This window comes from Porites lutea, chromosome 9 (assembly GCF_958299795.1).
Source record: "Porites lutea chromosome 9, jaPorLute2.1, whole genome shotgun sequence".
Lineage (NCBI taxonomy): Eukaryota > Metazoa > Cnidaria > Anthozoa > Scleractinia > Poritidae > Porites > Porites lutea.
In genome coordinates, this window is record NC_133209.1 from 25,706,422 (window position 1) to 25,729,757 (window position 23,336).

The following is a 23,336-nucleotide window of genomic DNA, read 5'->3' on the forward strand; positions in this document are numbered from 1 at the left end:
CGCGGAATTCCCCGAGTAGTCTTGTATGTACCCTGTATACGGAAATTTTATAAGGTATTACGTACTACGTTTGTACAAAACCGTGTCGGGTGGAGGCGTATGAATTTCGTTGCATAAAATACTGATAAAAGGTGACAGAGATAGATTCAAATTGCCTTCCCTATGGGCTCATAAAAGGGCAAAAAAATGGTTGTTTCTTAAGAACGAGTGAGGGAAAAACATTCACGCATATCAATGCTGCACAAACAACGCATGCGCGAACGCAAGATTACTGTGAATTTCTAAATTTGTAACAGGAAAGTTGCTTTTAAGCGCCCGATTTTTCATCCTAAATTTTCGTTGGCTTCTGTCCGCCTTCATCTTGTTTCATTAGGAAAAAAAAAATCAGGTCGGAAAAAAAAAACATTTTCCTTTTGAAAAATGTATCGATCGGAATTACCCGACTGGAGTAAATTTCTATAGTTTATTCCATCATTTTAGCTGCAGTGCAAGCTGAATAAACCGCAGAACAACAACAATATACTCCTAACAAAAAGTTCAACCATAAATTGTGCACAATATAAGCAAGATATCATGCACGTAATCCTGATTGGAAACCATTTGCTTGAGAACGTTGTATCCTTGGCCGTTATTTACTCCTAGAAAAAAAGGTCCCGCCACCTCTTTTGGGCTCGAAATTCTGATTTATAATCTCTGCAATATTTACATTATCTAAGGATCAACTTAAGTAAACGCACGACCATTCTTAGAGTTTGACTTAAAATGCATACATTTGAGCCACTTCTGGTCATCGACTCTTTTTGAGGAACGGACTTATGCAATGTTATTCAAAATATATCTATGGCGGTCTTGGCCGAAGACCGCCTGCTTCAAGTATATAAATTTAATGAAACCGCATCCACATGTATTGATGGGTATAATAAAGTCAGCATTTGAACTTCAAATCATTGTTCGGGATGCAGCTCATATAAAGTAAAGTCTATAAGCCATAATACAGTTAACTAACATGATTTCACTAACAGGGAAAATCAGAGTACTCTACAGAAACACTAACGGACTCCGATCTTCCATCCACCTCCTTTTTGACACGGCATGGATGTTATTGACAACAGTAAAGGTAAGTGACAAGATTAGGAAAAGGTCGAGAACATTTTATAATATTTACAAGAGCAATGCTGATGATTTGTTATTCCCAACTGGTTTTTATCCAAATAGCTAATCTGGTAAAAGTTAGCCTATCAAACTATCGGGCGTTCATGGGGGAAAAAGGGAAAGAGAGAAGCCCTCTTAAATCTCCTCTCCCCTAACCCCCAAGGAAGGCCTATACAGTCAACTCTCTAAGACGGACACCTTTGGTACTAGCACTATGAGTCCGTCTTAGAGAAATGTCCATTGTATAGAGAAGCAACTTGAAGAAATATAGAAAGGCAGGGACCAACTCTGGGTGAACCTCTTAGCGAGGTGTCCGTCTTATAGAGGTGGCCGTTAAAAGGCAGTTGACTGTATCCGTCTTATATAGAGGGTCAACTTAAAGGATTATAGAAAGGCAGGAACCTACTCTGAGTGTCCGTCCTATAGAAGTGTTCGTTAAAAGAGAGTTGACTGTATCCGTCTTACATAGAGAGTCAAGTTAACTAAGGTTTATAGAAAGACAGGGACCTACTCTTGGTGTCCGTCTTAGCGAGGTGTCCGTCTTACAGATGTTTCCGTTAAAAGAGAGTTGACTGTAATGCTTAGGTAAGGGAAAAGCAAAAAGCTTGGAAAATAGCCGGGATCTTAGGCAAGGGAAAAGCAAGAAGTTTCGACTATAGCCAGGATCTTAGGCTAGGGAAAAGCGAGAAACTTGGACGAAGCGTCTTGTTCTTAAAGATTACAAGGAACGTTTCGAATGGAATGCAATTCTTTTTCATATTAATTCAACGCAACTTTCGATAAAATAGGGAGTAAAAATTCTGGAAGATAAATATATACTGAATAAAGGCATATAGTACAATCTGCATATCAATGGCGAGGGAAAATCATATATTAATGTGATTGATGAAAGAAAAAATAACCGGGATCTTTTCAAATTTAGTAATTACAGCATTAAGATACACAACAATTAAGGAATCTTTTATGAACAGAGTGCTTAAATCGATGAGTCATCAAAGTTCTCACTCATGAAAGAGACAAATTTTTCAAAGGCTATCTTTTAAAGGGGTCTTAGAATCCAGTTTGAAGTTTTTGCAGTCCATGCTTACCTTTCTCTTAGAATGCAGCTCAGTTCGCTACATATTTTATAGCTTTCTTGACAGCAGATGAATATCATTTTTTAGTAATGCCTGAGGGGAGAAAAAAAGCCTGCGCGAAGTCGCCGAAATTTCTCCTGAAAGAAAATCTTTGTCTATGCTGAAGTAAACTACTACGAAATCGTTCGCAAATACACGAGGACATGAATGTTAAAAATGTCTGTTAATTATTAATTGCGAATCATACTAAAGTGGTTGTCCTCAGAGGATGAAACTAGATGTTAAAATGACTTATCTTAAATTAAATTACGAAAACAGTATTAAAACGTTTTGTAAAAAATAGTTATAATAAACTAAATCCTTACGGATACTGCATTCAAGAGGATACAACTAACCTAACTCGTTTGGTTTTCGTTGAAATTCTAAAAAATCAGTTTTAATTAAGGTCCTCGATCCTTGATGCAAGAAAGCTACGTGCAGTTCTAAAATGGCAACTGATAAAGGTCAACTCATTCTGTAGATTGAAGAAAAAGACGGAAATTAGTCTTCGCTTATCAATGTCATTTTTAAAGAAAAAATTATAAAAGATTTGAAAGGAAAAGCGCGAAATGGGCGGCGTGTCATTAAATTCGCTTCAAAAATTTGACAGGATTCTTAGTGTGTTGTATTTTGGTTTAAATCTTTGCTACATGGTAGATTGTCGTAAGTTTTTCTTGAGTTTTTCAAAGACAAATCCGTGCGACTTTTAGTGTTTGCATCATCTGGTTGTGTTTTTAATTACTTTGTTCAATGGAAACCGATATTCATTCCATGTCTGAGGTTCGAAAGACTCAAAAAGTCTTCAAAAGTAATATTCAATTTACCTAGCATTAATCACTTTCTAATTGTTATTGGGCTATTTAGTTAAAACAAGTTCCTATTGTCTTGCAACGTGCGGGCAGGGAAAACAATAGCAAGCTATCTTAAAGATATTATCCGTTGAGTGCACTGATGTCAGAAAAGGCCCGTTTTATCCTGATTTAGAGCCACAGAGTACACAAACACTGTTTATCATGCAAATTTCTTTCTAAAAGCTTTCGCTGCTCATGCAAGCTCAGTCTTCGAAGTTCAGCCAAACTTGAGCATCGCATTAAAACAGCCTTTCCTTTTTCTTATTAGACAATATCCCAACGAATCTACTTAACCAGGCACTACACAGATTCAGAAATATTTAGCGATATGAGCTTGTCAAAGATATGCACGTCGAATGTCTTCCTATTTTTGAGAGAAACTGGTTGACAGGAAGAAAACCTTTTTTCCGTCGTTAGCCGCTAAGAGTCTAGATTGCAATGATACAGTAATACTATATATCTTTATCATGTGCGAAATACAACCGATGCTATAACGCCCCTATTAAAACTCCGTCCTCTATTTAATTTTTTGTTTCTAAAAGCCCTCAAAAGTTCGATACCTTTTCATCTTATAGATGATCAAAAGAGATTAAAGCCTACAACAAAACGCTCTTGGGAAAATGCTGTGAACTAATTAAAACTCTTGTTTTAAAATGTAGACCCTTTGATTTTCATTCTCACTCTTTTTGTTTTATCATTCTTTTCTGGTTCAGTTTTGGCGGGCGGGAAGCCCTTTTTGTCGTTGCCTGATTAAAGGAGAAATTAAAAGTTGTCAAGGGCCGTTTCTCAGAAGTCGTTTCTACCATTTTAAATAAAATTTGCGCACTAAGTTAGCGCCTCATCAGAGAACTATGTTTTCTTTTTCTTCAGTTTTTAAAAACAAAACAGTAAAGAAACAAATTGATTTCAGATATAAAAGATTATTGACACGTACTTCGTATCACGTTATTCTCAGATTTACACTGACATCTGCAGAATAACGAGCAGAAGGCATAAATGAGTAAAAAGATGGGTCCAGAAAAGGACTCAGTAAACTGACAAGGCGAACGCAGGGAAACGGGTTATAAATAAAGGCACTACAATTTAGGAAAGAGTTATTGTTATTGATGAGAATGAATACTAGTAAGTACAGCGTCGAAAATATAAAGTTTTGATTTGAAATCTCGGTGGGATCCTAAAAGACAAGCAAAAGTAAGGTTCCTTTGCTAGAGCGTTGTCAAACTATCGTCCCCTATGATGCGTTAATTGTAAGAATAGGAGCTAGTTTGTACTTATTTATCTCAAATAAAATAGAACCTCGAATAAGAGAATTTCATTGTGATATTAGAAACTGGGATACACCTTGGACCTGCTGTTTCTATAAGAAAAGCACCTAAAAAACTTGAAAACTCTTATAGAAAGTATAAACGGTGGTTACAAGGTTCTCCGCAGTGCTTTCAGTGTTTGTTAGGGATTCATACTATAAATGTCTGGCAATGCGGAGAAAAGTTAACGAAAAAGCCACGGAGACAGAAGATGCTACTGAAATTTCATGGAGGAAAAAAAAAACGTTTTGTTTCTTCATGCTTTTACCTAGTTGCCGAGTGCGTGGTTCAGTATTCATGGGTAGCTTAATGCCACAAAATGTCGAGTTTGATATTTTAGTTGGCAAGGAGAAGAACATTTATTTGAAAGACAGGTCCCTAGTTTTGATACCTAGAACTGGAGAATATCAAGCAAACATAAAATGAAGAGAGTACGTGTTCTAAAACTAAAATGACGCCCGTCTCTGGGAACTCGTCACCTGGATATTTAGATCGGGAAGACAAATTTTTAACTTTGTTTACTTAAGTTCAAGACGCTGACTTAGTAAAGAAAAGAAAAACCTGGCCGAGTTGTTATTTTTTCTCTGTCCTTGAATTAAATCTAAACGAAAAAAAAGGTAGTGAAATTATTTACGCTCATTTTAATATTTTAAAACTGCATCATTTTTAAGAGGGTTAGGGTTACACGATAAGAATTAAAAATCGCATTAAGACTATGAGACTAAGGTGACTTCAAATGTCAAGTAATAAAATTAAACGTTCAGTGTTTTCACACGTTTTGTTAGGTGGAATTTTACGCTAAGTCAATAACTGTAACAAGACCCTTTAGTAATTTTTGTATTCTGCTTTTAAAGTCTCGCTGTCTACCTGTTGTCCCTGCAACCTATATCTTCCGTTTCATGGTTTCAGCTAACTAGCCCGAGCTTCACAAAAAATATTAGTTCATAATGCAATAAAGCAAAAATTTAGAGAAGTATAGCAGGGTGCAAAGAAAGTCAGTTTTACAGCCTGCCATTCGGGCAAGCTGTAGCCAGTATGTACTAACCCACGAGTCATCTCACCTAGCCCCAAAACTCTTTTTGATTAGCAGGATTGATTACAATCCTTCTGTAATTTGAATGTCCCCAAAAAACAGCACTTGCCCCTTGGGCAAGTTAAGACCAAAAATCACTAGCCCTATAGCAAAATCCACTAGCCACGGGCTATCGGACACGACTTTCTTTGCACGCTGTATAGGAGAGAAAAATAACACATTAGACAGTAGATATCATAAAGTCAAATGACGGAGAAAACACTAGAGAAACACAACCCTACAATTAAACCTATTTTTTACGACAGAAGCTTAAATATATGAGATTTGGAAAGAAACTCAGTGTTATCTGTCTTTAACTACTCTTCAAAGTAAATGTAAATCGACGCTGGCTTGTGCAATATTCTTTTCCCATAGAAGTGGTGGCTCATGAACTGTAAGAAAATGAAAAAAATAAGAATGGACTTCTAGGATTTAGACTTCCCGATGTGTACAGGCGATCCATTAGTGCGCGCGGATAACCTTCTTTCTTAGGCCAAGATAAACTGAGAGACGTCTGATCCTTTTTCAACTCTAAACAGACAAAAATCTTTGGCAAAAGCTATTTCTTGAGAAAAAAGCCTGTATCGAGGATAACCTTTTTTGAATAAACGAGGTGTGGAATGTTTTGGAGACGTTCAGAAATTTATCCGAAACAAATCCATGTTGCTGTTCAATAAATTTTGTGATTCTGGTAAACATTTCGTCAGAGGAGAGCATTGGGTAGGGTAGGGATCAAAGCACGCTGATTAAAAAACGGTTCGTGAACGAGACTGTCACTTTTGTAGGATGTTCTTAGCAAACAAATATTTTTTTACATTTTTCTTCTAATTTTGCTGGAAAATGTGAATCACCTAAATATGTCTGCTTCACAAAGTTAACTGAATGCATTACTTGACGCGGTGTTACATACTCAGTGATATCCACTGGTTTGAAATTAACAATTCTTTTCTGAAAATGAATTACAAACGTTTCATTAATATCCTGGATTGACCCAGCACGAAAAGGTTTCACGAGTCTTTTCAATTCTTGTTTTAAATAAAACATCAAAGTTTTCTTTTGAGCGAGTGGAACACAAGCATTTTCTTTTCAGTGCACTAGATATATGGTTACTACGTATTCAGTTCAAGACTCTGCGCCGGTTTAAAAGATTAGTACATCTCAAACTTACATTGGCTCCATTTAAGAAATTGAAATTTGAACCTTAGAATATTTTGACTAGTTTTCTGCCATAACATAATGAAAGTTCATGATTTCCTTTAGAGTAAAAGATACTGCATGTCTAACAATTTTATATGCAAAACATAATTCTCAGTACTGAATTTACAACCTTACATTTCTCAAGGATACGTCAGTTAAAAAACTGAGTTTGCATTTGGTCCACTTTCTCCGGAGACCGGATTATTAATTCATTTCTTTCATAACTTGTGTACGTGAATCGCATCAGCTTATCTACATACTTTTAGAACAATACAAATTCTAAATATTTTGCTACCCGATTTCCGTCAACATAAAATTAGGAATATTCTTTTGTAGATAACGTTCAGACTGGTGGCAAGATAAACTTAAATAACACATCAAGCTGGTATACCTTTCAACCCTTTAAAACGCTATTTACGAACATCCAAAGACTTTTTCGTAGTGAAAAACGACTACCTTTGAACTGTACATTTCAAGTGTCAATTTGTTACTGTTTTATTGAAGTGGGAGGAGACAATGCAAAGCCTTCACACAAGGCATTTGATTTAACTTTTTTTCCTAGCACACTCATAGGAAATGAACGTCTTTCTTGATTATATAAAAAAAACCAATTCCATGGGATACCAACAGATTTTTGAACTGCGATTTCATTAATGCCCTACGTGTAGGCAACTGAGATTGAGAAATTAAGTGTCCCGGCGGAAATGAAGTAGAAATCACCCTTAATTGCTCTTTACATTTCGCTTTTCGCTCATCAATGCAAATTGTTCGATATGATAGATGATATTTGGCAATGGAAATTGAGAATTCAATTTCCGACCTATGATGGGTAAAACCATGGATAAAACTGCATCATTGGTTTCTGAAACAAATATCTTTCTTCAATGAATTTAATGGCGACAACGTTGAAAACAAAATCAATTTTCCGAACCTAAACAGTCATGGGTTAATATTCAGTCACTCAACTGCGGAATCGTTTAACATCTAATGTTTACTTGAATTACTTAAAACAGAACGAGAAAAAAGTATATATTTGTGATATTTTGACCGTGTTGATTGACAACATTCGGTACAACAATAAAAAAAATTAGCTGATGAAAACGCCGCGTGTTAAGTAATTAAGACCTAACGAGTTTTACTAGTCATTTACACTTTTATGATAAAAGTTTCACCACCAAATAGTAAAGGACAAGGACAGTTAACGCAATTTATTTAGCATCTTTTCTAACGAGGGCAAATAATGATATCTTAAAATATACCTATATTTCGTTTAAAACAGTTTGAAATCACTGTTATGTCCTTCTTCTACGGCTTACTTAACCAGCCACATAATGGATGTTTTCACTTTTAAAGTAATACTTTTCGAAGGCTGCTTCTTACACTTCAACCCAAAAAACATTCAATGAGACGCGCATGCGCAAATGCAACGCGAGTTTTGGGTTAATTCGCGCTTTATGTGTCAGTCCGTAAATTACCTACCAAAAACAGCGAAGATAACAGTGCTAGATTTCTCTATCAAATTGCGTAAGAGGAAAGGGGAAGTGATAAAAATGATAAGGGGCATCTGTTTACGCAGTTTGTGAAACTTATTTAACAGAAAAGGAAACCGAAAATTGGAAAAGGTGATGTTTAAACAAGTAAACGTCGATTAAGGCAAACGCAGCGCGAAAACAAAACTAACAAATCGGTCTCTCTAATGTCCGCTTAGAGGAAATGAAGCGGCTTGTCGTAAGCCGCATAGTACACTGGAAATGCGATACAATTCACATTAAGCAAATCTTTGGCATTTGTGAATGAGGCTATTGCAGATTAATGAAAAATTCTGCCGTTTTTAATTTCTTGAGAACAGGGATGTTTTCACAATGTCTTAGTGAAAATTACACTTCAATTCATCGTCAGTTTGTCCACATTACAAATATTGCGTTAGGCGGAAGAACATTTTAAAATGGAGTAATTTCCGGACGGTAAGAACTGAGATTGACTTTTACCAATGCGAATGAAATCAGAGGTCAATCACTAGGAAGGTTTTAATTCCGAGTTGAACTGAATGCATTGGTAATTTTGTTTTATGGATACGTGCTGTGTTGAGAAGGGATTGTCACTAAATAAATAGATTAACAGTAGTTAATTACTTTTTATTATGTATCAATCAGATAATTTGCCATAGTGGCAAGGAGTTCAACAAAGGACTTTTAAGAATTTTAAGATTGACTGCAATTTTGAGATTTCGCTGCGGTCTGTAAAGCAAACAATCCAATTTGCACCGTAAAAAAATTAATTTTTGGAACTTGAATGACCATTTTGGCATTTTAATGAGGACCTCCAACGAGGGTGCAGTTATTATTCCTAGTGGAAAAGATACGAAGACACCGTGTTTCAGTACCTGTAAAATTACTGATTTTAAACATTTTTCTCAAATCGATAGAGATAAGATAGCAGCCCGTTTGTTATCATTGTTATATATATTTTCAGAAAACAACCATATTCTCCTTTATCTTGTTGGAAAAATCCTTTTGTGGAAAAAAATTAAACAATATTTCTTTTCTTTTCTTGGATGGGATTATTTCTATTTGAACACGGATTCGTCTTTCAAAGTACTGTTGAACAAATGTACAACTAAGAGCATGGCAATATTTTGACTGGAAGAGTCGAGCTTTACTCTGTATCCAATTTGAACTGCACAAACAGAATTGAGTTAACATTTGGCGTAGCCTTTCATTACAATGTAACGAGTGTTAAGGGGATTTGAAAGGTCGTATTCGCACTTCCATGAAATTAATTACATTGCTTTGAGTCGGTACATCAAACTGTAATTCTATGCTCACATCATTGAGACGAAGTATGCATTTTCTCTTGTTCGCATTCACAAAACATGTCTTTCTTGTGTCCCTTGCATAATAAATTAAGGGGATGGCCTGTCTTGGACAAAAAGAGTAACATTTGCCTAGCTCTGTTTTTTCATATTTTGCTTTTTCATCTGGCGTGGAAATTTAGAATCTGCAGCAGATGATAAAATTTTCCCCATAAAGGAAAAGTTTATATAGAAAATTGCATAAAACGCCCAAACCCTTTGTGCCAACAATAAAGGAGGAAAGGTGCTGTTTATGTTCAATACATCATCCAGAAAATGGTACATTTCGCTCAAGTGCTGAGAGCCAAATCACACGTCGCGCGTTAGGAACGCTGACAACAATCACCTGAGCAGCAAGCTGTGACAAAGATTGCCTCAAACAGCTCACTGTCTTTACGAAGAAGATAGAAGAACCGGCAGAACGAGAGGGGTGTGAAATTTAGGGGTGTATCAAAAATTGGTACGGGAGGGGTAATTAGATTAAGGCAAGCCTACCTTGAGCCTCACGTGGGTTGAACAATTTAACCACCATCTGTTGACTATTTAGTATTCTATTAGCCATAAACGACAGATGGCAACTGCATGCTAGAATCCCATGTGAAAGTTCCCACAAAGAAGAGCGTTGTGGTTCACCTACGATTCGTTGTATTCTCTCTCTTCTTCAGCCCCATTGCTCAGTCTTGATTTGGCAATGTGACTCTATAAATAATATAAACACACAGCTGTGGTGCTGAGAGAAGAAAATGCTGCTGATTTAATTTGGTTTTAAAAAGATTTAAATAGGTATAAATTCTGAGTGGACAAGAGAATTTTAACAGTCATTCAAGGGTGATCATTCGAAGCGAGCAAGCATCAAGTCACATACGCAACCGAAAACTTGACCGCAAGATAATTGCTGCTGAAACCTTTAACCGCAAGGTATGAAAACTTCAGATCGTGCAACGCAAGTTGTTTTAAACACATAAGTGCTAATCCCTCAAAACACCCAACTGTTTTAGGTTATACTACAGCGTCAAGTTTCGGAAGTCAAAAGCCAAAGACGATTTTACGAAGCCCTCGACCTCGGAGAAGATGTCTCACCTCGGTAAGTATAGTTTGTTATCATGGTACACTCCGAAGCCAGTTTCCATCAATTTTTCTGTATCGTTTTGTGGTAGTGTTTCGAGCGGTAAATCTAGCTTGGATTTTTCGTCCGAAACTGTTGTTTAATTTGTAAGTTAGTCAACCAGAATGAAACACTTAAAATGGAAAATCAACCGATGTCTTAGATCTCACTAAAAAGTCAACTTTCCAAGGGACACAGAGTTCTTGCAGGTTCGGTTAAAACCATGTCATACTTTGAGGCATTGTATCTCAGTTGGGATCGCAGTAAAGCAAACTTGTGTATGCCGGCGTTACGCTTTTAACTTTCACTTTTCTGATACCCGTTTATTGTATAAACTCGGCTACTTCGACTTTTGTTATCCTCAGCGTGGTCTCAAAACTTGAGCATTGTATCTTCAACATAATATCCGCACACATACAGGTAATAAGAAACTGACTATTTCAAATTCTAACACATTTTTTTTTCAAAGAAGACTTAGCATCTATGTTTGCTGAAGATTTTTGCACTACCCGCTTACGAAAAGCGCCTTCAGTCTCAAAATCTATTGCGTCACGCCTTTTCAATACAGACATTCTCTCTTTTCAATGCGTGTACACATTTAAAAAAATGCATTTTGTTTAAATCTTTCAATTTTATATCAATGGGTACTTTCTGAAAACAGCGTTTCCAAGCAATTACAGGGCCAACCGAAAAGGACAATTTCATGTAAACTAAGCGCCAAACCTGCTTTCCGATGTCAATACAACATAGAATTAACTGTACTGTCATGCATAGATGAGTCTGATTTTGCACATTTTTTATTGGCACGAATTGCTACATAAAGTGCACCAAATTTTTTTGTTTCGCATCCAATGGGAAATTGCATTTTGAGGGAACATGATTTTTGAAGAGTTAGGTGAAAAACAAAAAATGAGTTGCACGTCTACGATAAACTAACCTTTATATTTAAATTCAAGTTCGGTCCCGTGTTGGATGTCTTCTTTCGTAACGTTAACCTTAGGCATTTTCTCGTCGAAGACCTGTTATGGTCATTTAGAGTCCCTTACTAGGAATATAAAAAGTCAATTATTTTGTTTGAAACGCCATTTGAACTTGAGCTCGATGTGAAAAGTCTTATTTTTTAATCTTTGTGTCTCGCGTGGCTAAAAGCTATATTTCTTTTCTTCTAATTCGTTTAGATTGCTCGTTTGTACCATCAATTGACCTCGCGTTATCAAGAATGATTAATAGTTCCTTTAATTGTTGGAAAATTAATTAACCCAGCATGTTAGGAGAGAAAATGGCAATTTAGCTGGACGCTTGAAGATTAAATAAAACTGCAAAAGTAATAAAGTAAGAAGAACGCAAGCAATTAAGGCAGCGAAAAGGCAGTGGTTGGCACTCACTCATATTTTTTTTTCTGGTATCCACCACTAAACAACAGATATTAGAGCAATTTGCAGCCACAGCAGCAAATCAAGACATGCTTTAACCCTTTAAGCCCTAAGAGTGACCAGCATCAAATTTCTCCTTGTAATATCAGTGCTTTGTAAAACAGAGTGGACATGAGAATTGAGTACATGATCAGGGAAGACGAGTCTAATTGATATTTCAACAAATTCTCCTCACAACTTTTATTGAAAAAGTATAAGAACAGTAAATGAGATTTTCAATTTTGATCGTAGGGTTTAAAGGGTTAACAAACCTTGGATCCGAAAGCCTAAACTTGCCAAGGAAAGGACATAACTCTAATGCTTATATCCTGACTTAAATGTTTTCATGTTCATTTCGGTTAATTTCCAATGTTTATTTACTATATAGCACTTTAGAGAAATAACTTTTTTGATAACTCGTTGGGCTCCCATCCTAATTGGTTTGGCACATGCAGAGTAAAGGGATTCTTCACCGCGAATTAATATTTAAAATTTGGTGTACTCGCTAAAGATACAAAAGAAATCTTTTCAGGATACACCACAATTACTGGCGACCAAATTTACACATAATTGTTTTTGATGTTTTGATCGTCCTCTATAAACAGTACTGGCACAAGAATTTACGCAAATTCACAACAAATGGCAATAGCCCTGGAAAAAAATAGTACTGAACAAACCGCTTTTTATAACAAATATTCATTTTTTTCGTCTGTAGCCAACGATGAAGTTTTTTGATGCCTCGCTCGGAAATGACTCTCAATTCAAACACCCACATATCTCATTTGTAATGAGCCTATTTAATACAAATATCGGTTTAAATATAGATTGCATTGCTCATTAGTAATCTATAGTTTTTTAATCAAATTTTTGATAACTAAAAACTACAGACTTATCTCCCGATTCCCTTTTTTAAGTAAAGAATTTCTTTTTCTTTTTTATTTTCCTCTTTTATTTATTATGTAATGTTGTTCTTTAAAGACAAAAAAGCCCATTCCCGTAGCTACATTTTAGGCAAATTTGCCACATATTTGGGGTAGAGTCAACTAGAATATGGTTACTTACCGCGGCCTTAGAACAGAGGTATCGATTGGAGGGAAAGAGATCTCGATAAAGCCGATACGTTCACCCAGTTTTGGGTAATTTTTTCCACTTACAAGTCGGTCACACAGTAGAGGTAGCTAGTGGTTAGGGGAGGAGCCCATCAGGGTCATTGACTAAGCCTAGCTGAGGGGTGGGGCTGGGAGCAAGGATATGCCGAAATTTGAGAAGACCGGTAAAGGAGGAAACCAATTATACCCAAAAATTTAAGACTGAAAAGATTTAAGATTAGACAAAATTTCGGATGTTATAAATGTGGAGACACTAATGCATTGCCCAGCCTTGGTTAGGCTGTTAACAACACAAATTAACTGAAAATGTGAAACCTAAATTTATCATAATTTTGTCCAGACGTCAAAACTAATGTTTCTGTGCATTTCTCTTGATCCTTTTGAAGTTTACGTTAGCCTGTTCCAGGCTCTAAAATAGTGGAGAAGACGCAAAAGTAAAAGGCACGCGAAAAGTTGGCGGGGCGAGAAGGGAAAAAGGCCCTTCCTCTGAACGGGCTATGTTTACTTTAATTGATACGTCGTAATTCTTCTTTTTTCTTTTTTCACTGCCCCTGACAGTTTTGCTTTTTAGGTTCTTGTCGAGGCCACTGTATTATTAAGGGGCGTAGCTACCTGTAACAATTCGGAAACAATGAGCTCTTTCTTTTTTACACCTGAATGTCGGTTTCCACGAAGCGACGCGTGATTCCTTCGTGGACCGATATATTTAGAGAAAATGAGGGGAAAAGCCCAGCGGCAAACTGGATGTATATGGGGGTGGCGACTGTTTTGGAAAATTGTGCGTACCTTTGGAAAAATCATGGCTACGCCTCTGTTATTATAAGCCATGTAACGATGGCTTGACCCTTTCGTACAAAGTTAATTTATTACAAACTCGCATTTTTTTAATTGATTAATAAGCTCTACAAAATTTTCAAAAGTGAAAATTTAGGATAGTAAACATTTTGTACGGGCTTATTTTTGTCCGAAAATAAAAGCATCCCAAATTTCGGGGGATTAAGATACAGCACAATTCACGAACTTCTACCCAACTGTTTTCGAGTTAATCATAACTATAACAAAATTGTCAAATCTGATTGGCTCTCAACTGCCCTGATTTCAGCCTTAATTAGACAGTTTAATAGGACAGTACGCGTCATGGCAATTTGTACTGTGAATGTGTAACTTGACATCAAGGATGAATTGTTTTGTAGATTGTCCATGTCTAAAATTTCAATGTAGACAGACTGGAAGCGAAGAAATGAGGATGGAGTTTAAACACTTATCATTCGAAATTGCGGAAAATTTAACTAATATTAAACCGAGACTGGATATCAACAAAGCGATCGTGTGTTACGTGACAAACGATTTTCCACGGGAGGTCAGAAACACGATCTCTGAACATTTTCGCGTAGGTGAGAAAACATGACAGAAGTTGTCTTTGATACCTGAGCCGTCAAGCTTCAATTTTCGGTCTGTGAAAGGCTAAATATCAACCAAATATTTGTAAAAGGAACAGAAGTAGCGAATGCAATATTAAGAGAAGAATTAGTGATCATTTTTAAGCTTACAGCTCGAACTTACCCTTGTTTGTTCATGCAACAGACATCGGATCTCAGCTGTTTCGCAAAATTTATGCGTTGAATACTATTGCCTCTGTCAGTATATCGTCGCATCTTCTACGTTACTTTTGTATGGAAAGGAACCCCTAGAATAAAAGCGAAAGAAACATTTAGTTAACCAATTTCGCGAAATAATTTGAGGTTTTAAGAATGCAAACATAGGCTTTTTGTAAAGGGCTCAAACCTTCAGTTTCTCGCCCATTACTCTTGTTCGACTTGCTCGTCGCTTTCTTGTAGTTTATAAGCTGGGCATAAAATAAACACAAAACGCTCCTGTGCTTTCCACTCAACTGTTAATGCAATCGAATAGAATAGAGAACGTTAGTCGAATGTCGAAAGCCCCTCAAATAACAGTAAAAAAGACATAAAGAGCCAATTTTCAAGAGCCAACATGGCCAAAGTGTGAAGTTCTGTTTTCCTTCCCGCCGCGAGAAGCGCACGCGTTTACTTTCCCGCCAAAAAGCAGTTCTCTGTCGGCCTCGTTTCCAGTTCTCGCCACGATCCCTGTTCAGGACTTTCCTGATTATCAGTATGGACTGGCTTGTTAACAGCGAGGACCTGCGCTTTTATTCCTCAGATTTTGAATTGAATATTTGATTTCGGGACCGAAAAGTTAACGAGGCTTTCGAGAAACTGGCCTGCGAGCGGCCAGAGCGCCCCGGGGAGAGCTTACTCACTCGCAGGGTATCGAGAAATGCGCCCCCGGTACCGATTTTCTTGGGAAAGATCTTCTGTTGAATTTTCGAAATGGGAACTATTCAGTGAAGATTTTTGAAACTCTGGAAAAGAAATCGAATGAAACAAGGTGAAAAATCAAAGAAGAAAAAAATTTGAAATATTTTTTTTGAATGGAGTCCTCAGGAATAAAAGTGAATGTTCTTAATTAAACTGAGTCCAAAATCTTTTAAAATTATCTTTCATACGATTATTATTCACACACAAAAGAAAATAATGTGTGTACGTGCGTGTGTCTATCCTTGAGTGAACCCTCTTCCGTTTATTTATTAATTTATTTTTGGATCGACCGATTTCTCGCGAAAACACTGTTTCCGCGGGCGCCGCACATAACCACAAAAGAAAAAGTGGGGGCGGAGGGAGAAGGCCTTTTCGTTGGTTCTTTGTTCCTTCACCATTTTCCTGAGAACATTTGTCTTCCGTTGCTTGCTTTACTACCGAGGGGAGCTGGTTTTCAGTTAATGTGGAGTTAATATAAGTAATATATAGTAATCAGCTACTGACTATATCCATGATCACAATTAATTAAACGGCTTTCATAGTCAAGAGTGAGACTGAAGCGTTTAGTGGGCAGCTTCCAATATATCCTTGATTCGTGTTCTCTCCTCAGATCAGCTTCCAATGGCCACCTCTCCGTCATGATAGAGAGGCGGATCCAGACCTTTAGATAAGGGGGGACCGGGTCATCCAGACCTTCAGATAAGGGGGGGCCGGGTCATCCCGACACTGAGATAAGGGGGGACCGGGTCATCCAGACCTTCAGATAAGGGGGGACCGGGTCATCCAGACCTTCAGATAAGGGGGGGCCGGGTCATCCCGACACTGAGATAAGGGGGGACCGGGTCATCCAGACCCTGAGATAAGGGGGGACCGGGTCATCCAGACCTTCAGATAAGGGGGGACCGGGTCATCCAGACCTTCAGATAAGGGGGGACCGGGTCATCCAGACCTTCAGATAAGGGGGGGCCGGGTCATCCCGACACTGAGATAAGGGGGGGCCGGGTCATCCAGACCCTGAGATAAGGGGGGACCGGGTCATCCAGACCTTCAGATAAGGGGGGACCGGGTCATCCAGACCTTCAGATAAGGGGGGACCGGGTCATCCAGACCTTCAGATAAGGGGGGGCCGGGTTATCCCGACACTGAGATAAGGGGGGACCGGGTCATCCAGACCTTCAGATAAGGGGGGACCGGGTCATCCAGACCTTCAGATAAGGGGGGGCCGGGTCATCCCGACACTGAGATAAGGGGGGACCGGGTCATCCAGACCCTGAGATAAGGGGGGACCGGGTCATCCAGACCTTCAGATAAGGGGGGACCGGGTCATCCAGACCTTCAGATAAGGGGGGACCGGGTCATCCAGACCTTCAGATAAGGGGGGACCGGGTCATCCAGGCCCTGAGATAAGGGGGACCCGGTCTCAAACAAATTTGTTTCGGCCCTTCTAGTCTCACTCAGTTTGGTCTAAAAATAAGGGGGAGCCGGGGCCCCCCGTGCCCCTCCCCTGGATCCAACACTGTGACATATTACAACATGGCAAGAGAAACATCTCCAGGCTATGGCTCCCATTTTTATTTCATTGCATGTTTCAAGAGCCATAATAGGACCTATTATGGCTCTTGATGTTTTCATTACTCACTTCGGTTTGCTTCTATTACCAGACTAGTTTCGAAGCCCCCGTAACACACGCTGTTTGCCACCAAATTTTACGCAAGAGATATTGTTGGCAAAACTCCTCCTAGGAGTATATGAAAAAAAAAACATATTATACAAAATTTGGGAGCATACACAGTGTATTATGAAGAATTCGAAAATAGAGAATTAATTCTTTTCATGGGACTCCATGGAGAATAACACGAGCGGATTACTAACATACATCTTTTTACCTCGGCAGCCCCCTTTCTTTTCCAAAGCCATGGAGGAATTAATCAACTCGGCGGGCCTTTCGTGAATGGTCGGCCTCTTCCGGATTACATTCGCCACCGGATCGTCCAGCTTGCGGCATGCGGCGTCAGACCCTGCGAAATTTCCCGACGCCTTTTGGTATCACACGGATGTGTAAGTAAAATCTTGGGAAGGTTTTACGAAACAGGCTCCATACGTCCAGGATCGATCGGAGGAAGCAAACCTAAGGTTGCTACGCCCCCTGTGGTGAGTAAAATTGTGCAATATAAGCAGCAGAACCCGACGATTTTTGCGTGGGAGATCCGTGATCGACTTGTGGAGGAAGGCGTCTGTGATCGTGAAAACACGCCTAGCGTGAGCTCCATAAACCGCATCCTTAGAAACAAGGCCGCAGAGAGAGCTGCTCAGTATGCCATGATAGAGCGGGAAAGACAGCATTTGGCGAGTATGTATGGCTTCCATCCTTGGTCTGCCATCTGTGACCCTGGAATGCCTTGGTCCTGCCATCCTGTGCAACATTCGGAAGAGTTCCCTACGCAGGATTATGAGAGGAGAGGTATAGAACGACCACCAGAGCTGACAATTACTACATCCACAGAGAGCGAGAACAGTCACGACGAACTTAATGAAGGTAAATAAGGCACGAGTACTGTACTCGCTGGGTTATTATGTGAATACACTCTATTTAAAGCACACCCACTCTAGAATTCGGGCGCGGTGCCGCGGTGCTCGATCAAGGCCGAGACCTTTGCTAGACCTTATACTTTTGCACAAAAGTGTGCTCTAGGTCCCTGTATGCACATGGTTTTTTGTTAGTTCTGGGGCAGTTCACTGCTTTTAACCCGCTCTAAGCTCTAGCCTGCGAACGGCAGACGTTTCTCCTCGCTCATCGCCGCTGAGGGACGTTTCGCGAGGAGGAATCGTGAAACGTCCCTCAGCGGCGATGAGCGAGGAGAAACGCCTGCCGTTCGCAGACTATCTAAGCTCATGTTTCATGTTTCATGGCTTCTGACATGGCGAAATGGAGTAACTATGTATACAGTCGGGTACTCAAGGTGTGCTCTAGTGTCCGGGCACAAAGTGTGGACAGTCCCCTAAGCTTTGCGTGGCATGTTTTCATGTAGACCACTGGCAGTCCCTTTTCAGCCAGTCGAGCAAGCTGAAAGGCAGGTTAGAGTTACTAGAACCCTATGTCACATTTTAAGTAAGTTGTATAGTTAGCTACGGTGATGATATAAGATGTAGGGTATAAACCCCTTTCACTTCGAAGAGTGAAAAAAACGATATTGTATAAAATTCGAAAGTACTTCCGAAGACGTTTCATGAGACAGAGACAGATCCTGTGAAGTCATTAATCCCATGAATCACGTTTCTTATCTTAAATACAACTTCTTCTCCCAAGAAACAAATTCTTCATCTAAGTTGACCTTCCTTTCACAACTGACACTCAACTGTAGCTGAGAGTTGTTTGCGTTTTCTTTTTCAGTGAGGCTTAAAGAGGAAATTGATGAAGTACACCCCCTTAGGCAGTGTACGACTAAAAAAGACACAACAAAAAGAGAAAAGGAAGATAACCTACTTCTGACGAGTGATAACGAGAGGGAGGAGCTGAGAGAAGAAACAAACGATTTTGAAGTCGATATACACGAAAGTGGCGTAAGTCACAGCAACAACAAAACCACCGACACCGACAAGAAACTTTTCAATAGCATTTCCGAAAATACTGGGTATAACAGTGGAAGCGAAAGTGGCAAGGATGAAAATGATTCCCAAGGAAACCAGAAAAGAAAGATCCGACGAAACAGAACAACTTTTTCTCCGGAGCAACTGGAGATGCTGGAAAAAGAATTTGGGAAATCTCATTACCCGGATGTAGCCACGAGAGAGGAGCTTGCCAACAAAATTGATATGTCTGAAGCTCGAGTACAGGTAGGAAAAAAAAAAGAAAATTTTGAATTTACAATCGTAAAACATACATTACATATTGGATTTTAAACGCTTAGGTGTTCCCCCCTTACCACTTTCGCACGTATTAAGGATTTCTTCGGTTCGTTCCATTTCTCACGACGTTTAAGCCATTTTAGACAAGACTGCGCGCACTCTCTCCTTTTCTTCAGATTTAGTGAGGAAAGTGCACGCGCGCAAGAACGTCGTTGAGCGGCGAAACCGCGAGACGCGTGCTCGTTTTCGTCTCTTGCGCGTTTCGTCCGACGGGCTGAGAAAAAAGAAAGACTGTTCATAGTCTATTTAAGACTATCATAAACTCGCTATTTTTTCTGCTCACATCTCTTTGCGCCATCCTCACGATCTGAACGCCTGGCACAGGATACTTAGGCCCTGCTCATATGGAGGAAAGTAACCCGGGAGAGAGGATCACCCTCACAGTCGAGTTAACCTTCGCGAGCGGTTATATGAGGAAAAAGCTGACCCATTTGCCCGAACCAAGATATGACAACAGCGCTTGCGCACGCTCTGGTTGTCTCACCTTGATCGAGTTGACCTGGCCCCGGTTGTTCAAACGCTGGATAGCGCTATCCACCGGATAAATCACTATCCAGCGGATAAGTATTACGGAAATCAATTACGCTATCCGCTGGATAGTGATTTATCCGGTGGATAGCGCTATCCGACGTTTGAACAACCGGGCCCTGGTTGGGTGAGCCGAAGTGTTTATATAGATAAATTATTATACGTTTCTGGGAAACTGCCCATCTAACCCTCCCCTGGGCCAACAATAACCCTTACTTCCCACTTAGAGCAAAATGTTAGCTTAGGGGAGGGGTAGGTGGGCAGTTTCCCAGAAACGTGCGATTATCCGGCCCAGCTAGGAGGGTGACCCTGCCACTGAAAAGGAGTGACCCTTTTAGCCGACCAAACTTTTTGTTTCTCAGTAAACAGTTCGCCAAGTTTTTAAAGGAAATGTATGAATTGTTGGTACGCCCAGGGTAGCTCGGGTAGGACCCTACTGCCCGAGACAAGTTTTCTCCATATAAACCGGGCCTAAGTGCCAAATATACAGTACAGAGTCAGTCTTACGATTGTGTGCACTTTACACTGAAAAAGAAGCGGCATGAACCAACTCTACTTCTTTATTTGTCTTTTAGAAGTGCCAGTTAAGACAGAGTTCTTTGTATAAAACCAAATGGCTAAATTGCTGAATGCGTCTGCCACACCCAATTACTCCTCACCTCTTTCCAGTCTGCCCCCATTATACACACTTTTATAGAAAATGCAGCTTGACTTGTGATAATTAAAGCCCCGTGCAAACGGACGCAACATTGTTGGCCAACAGCTCCCAGCGTTGTTGGATGTTACATGTTGCGTCCGTTTGTACCCCCTGTTGCATGTTATTGCGTGTTACGTGCAAACTGACGCAACAACTCCAAAAATTGTCGTGCCAACAATGTTGGGAGTTATTACGTCCGTTTGCACGTGGCTTAATCTAACAAATAAAACCTTTCTTCAATTTTCAGGTGTGGTTCTCCAATCGCCGTGCTAAATGGCGTCGCCATCAAAAAATCAACAGCTTACCGCATATGCGTCACTCGCTGCTTGGCGGCTGCTACCCAATGTGCACAGAGTGCGACATGGCGGAACAACCATGTACTTTAATATCAGGTTCCTACAGCCCACCAATGAACTCTCTTAGCCTCCTGTCGCCGAACACTGATAGACTGGGCACTTCTTCCACCTCAATCTTAGGAGCCAGTGGCGCGCGACCTTGTTCTCCTCAAGACTGCACATGTTCAAGAGTCTAAATTTTTCCATACGCTGTAGTACGCATCCTGCAATTGTGTAATAAAGTTCCTTTGAATGTAAATAGTCTTTCTATGAAAATCTGGATAATTATTTATGGCTGAATTCACAGTACCATAAGTAAAGTTTTCAAGAACCTGATAAGTATGCGCCAATAAGGGGAATATTTGAATTCCTCTGTATCGATAATTTTTAATCAAAGTAGGGAATCTAGTTTCTTCTGAAGCTGGTTTGGAAGTCAGTAACTATGAAACTCTTGTAAACGTTGGCTTGCAACAATATCACCTGCATGTATTTCGTCCCAATGAACTGCATGCCCCCTTGGCTTTCCGGGGATGGCCCGTCCAGGTTTTGAAAGATAGGCAGTTTTCTTATACAAGTGCAAATGTAAGGCTCTTTAGTCGGCTATATGAATTGTACATATTTTTAGAGATTTTATAGGCTGTGTTATAGGGACTTTGGTTAGCGATTCTTTACAAGAGATAGATAGAGTTCGCTGGGGTCATAATTGATAAGGCTGATTTTTTAATTTGAAATTTTTCAGCAAATGATAATGAAATTCATGGCTTGTAAATTGTTAAATAATTGTGAAAAAACAGTGCCCGCGGAGGGGGTGGGGCCAGGGGGCCTTGCCCCCCGCCTCCACCCCACTTTTTGTGCGAAATAAAAAAGGGTTTTCCTAAAATTCATATTTACTAAATAAAGATTTAGATACTAGGACTATATGGATCTGGTTTTTACCCTCGTTTACCAGGGAATAATAACGTAGACAGGTGATTAGAAAATGACTCGGCACAGTCAGCGGTTTTTTGCCCCTGTTGACAAGCCTTCGGAGATATCATGCGTACTTTTTACGTAAGAGTGAATTACCAAGTCGAGCTTAGGCGATTCAAGTTTTCATTACATGTACCCCATGGAACCACTGAATGGAAAATTTCAAAAAAGCGGTTAATTGAATCATTTCAGTAGAATTCTGACTTAAAAGTACAAAAAATTGTGACGTGTAAAGGACGATAACGAGGCCACCTTCATTAGCCTGCCAAAAGACTGGCTACTTTTTGGCGATATGGACTGAGGTACCAAATTCTAAACAAAAAGCCTCGATCTGCTCACAGGGCCAGTGTTTGAGTAACACATCGACATCACGGGATATCATGAACTGGTCCTTTATGATCCCGGGACTAATGGAACTTATCGAAATTTGAAAACATTACAATTATTACAGTTATTGAGTTAAACTGCGGCAAATACGAGCAGAACAAAAGGAAGTGTTCTTTCTTTGTTAGTTCAATTTGTATCAGGTTTGGTTTGAATGTGGAATTCTTTTTGCCTCGGGGAGTATTCCCGGGAATTTTTGGTGGGGGTGTGCCGTCCAGTCCTCCAAATCCTGACCCTTTTTCAGACTTTCCACACCCGTTTTCAGACCTGATATTCCAATTGAATGCCCCACAGGAGTCCCAAGCTCAAAGAAAATCGGTGTCGCGTTGCAAGACTGTGTATAGAAATAACATACTGAGGTCATTATTTTTATTTTTATTTTTTTCTATAAAACTGGGAGACTTGCCTTTGATGTACCCTGTGATTTTGGTGTGAATTTAACGATTTAGTTGAAAACAAAAACCGACTAAACCGAGGAATTCACTCCAAGAACAGTTGAATACATCAAAGGTAAGACTCCTTTATTTATTTTATCGAAAAAAAGTAAAACTAATGATATTTAGCGTTTGCAGACCTCTAGTCAGTATTTTATTTCTCATACAGGCTCAACGGTCGCACCGACTCTCTTGTGAGAAAGTAAATTTGCACGTAAGCTTTTGAATCTCAATACTGCGGAAAATTTATTTTAACAGCGTGATTGATTAAATAAAACCAGTTTTTAACTTTCCCACTGATGAATCACCACATGTACAGCATCTTTAGAAATAGAAGCCTTCATTAATTTAACAGCAGTCACAGCTTAATATAATTTATATCCTTACTGTAAAAGGCCATTTCCGCATTCTTTTAAATGGCTTATCCTTGACATTACATATTGCGCTTACCATGTATAATGTATCAAAAACATCAATTTTATCTCATTCAGATTGAACGCATAGCAAATCCCTCCCCTCGAACAGAGAGAGATTGTTAATTACACGATTGACAATCGTTAATATCGTCATGTAGTCGAA

General features: G+C 39.3%; 1 protein-coding gene across 2 annotated transcripts; it reads left to right on the forward strand.

The window, feature by feature from the left end:
• The first annotated feature begins 984 nt into the window (after nt 1–984).
• LOC140947349 (paired box protein Pax-6-like) lies at nt 985–21,794 on the forward strand. 2 transcript variants are annotated; one of them, XM_073396417.1, is made up of 5 exons: nt 10,068–10,460; nt 10,541–10,626; nt 17,399–18,040; nt 18,896–19,338; nt 20,883–21,794. In XM_073396417.1, the coding sequence occupies exons 2-5, from the start codon at nt 10,614–10,616 to the stop codon at nt 21,165–21,167; spliced, it is 1,383 nt and encodes a 460-aa protein (XP_073252518.1). In that variant the 5' UTR covers nt 10,068–10,460; nt 10,541–10,613; the 3' UTR covers nt 21,168–21,794. The 2 variants fall into 2 exon arrangements, with proteins under 2 accessions (XP_073252517.1, XP_073252518.1); XM_073396416.1 differs by lacking the exons at nt 10,068–10,460; nt 10,541–10,626 and adding an exon at nt 985–1,117.
• Nucleotides 21,795–23,336: the final 1,542 nt, after the last annotated feature.

What these genes read in the sequence shown, in the direction of transcription:
- LOC140947349 (XM_073396416.1), top strand. Translation starts at nt 1,093, where the DNA reads ATGGATGTTATTGACAACAGTAAAG. An exon ending in TGTTATTGACAACAGTAAAG is followed by an intron (nt 1,118 to 17,398) that starts GTAAGTGACAAG and finishes TTACCTCGGCAG; the next exon opens with CCCCCTTTCTTTTCCAAAGC. An exon ending in TCACGACGAACTTAATGAAG is followed by an intron (nt 18,041 to 18,895) that starts GTAAATAAGGCA and finishes TTTCTTTTTCAG; the next exon opens with TGAGGCTTAAAGAGGAAATT.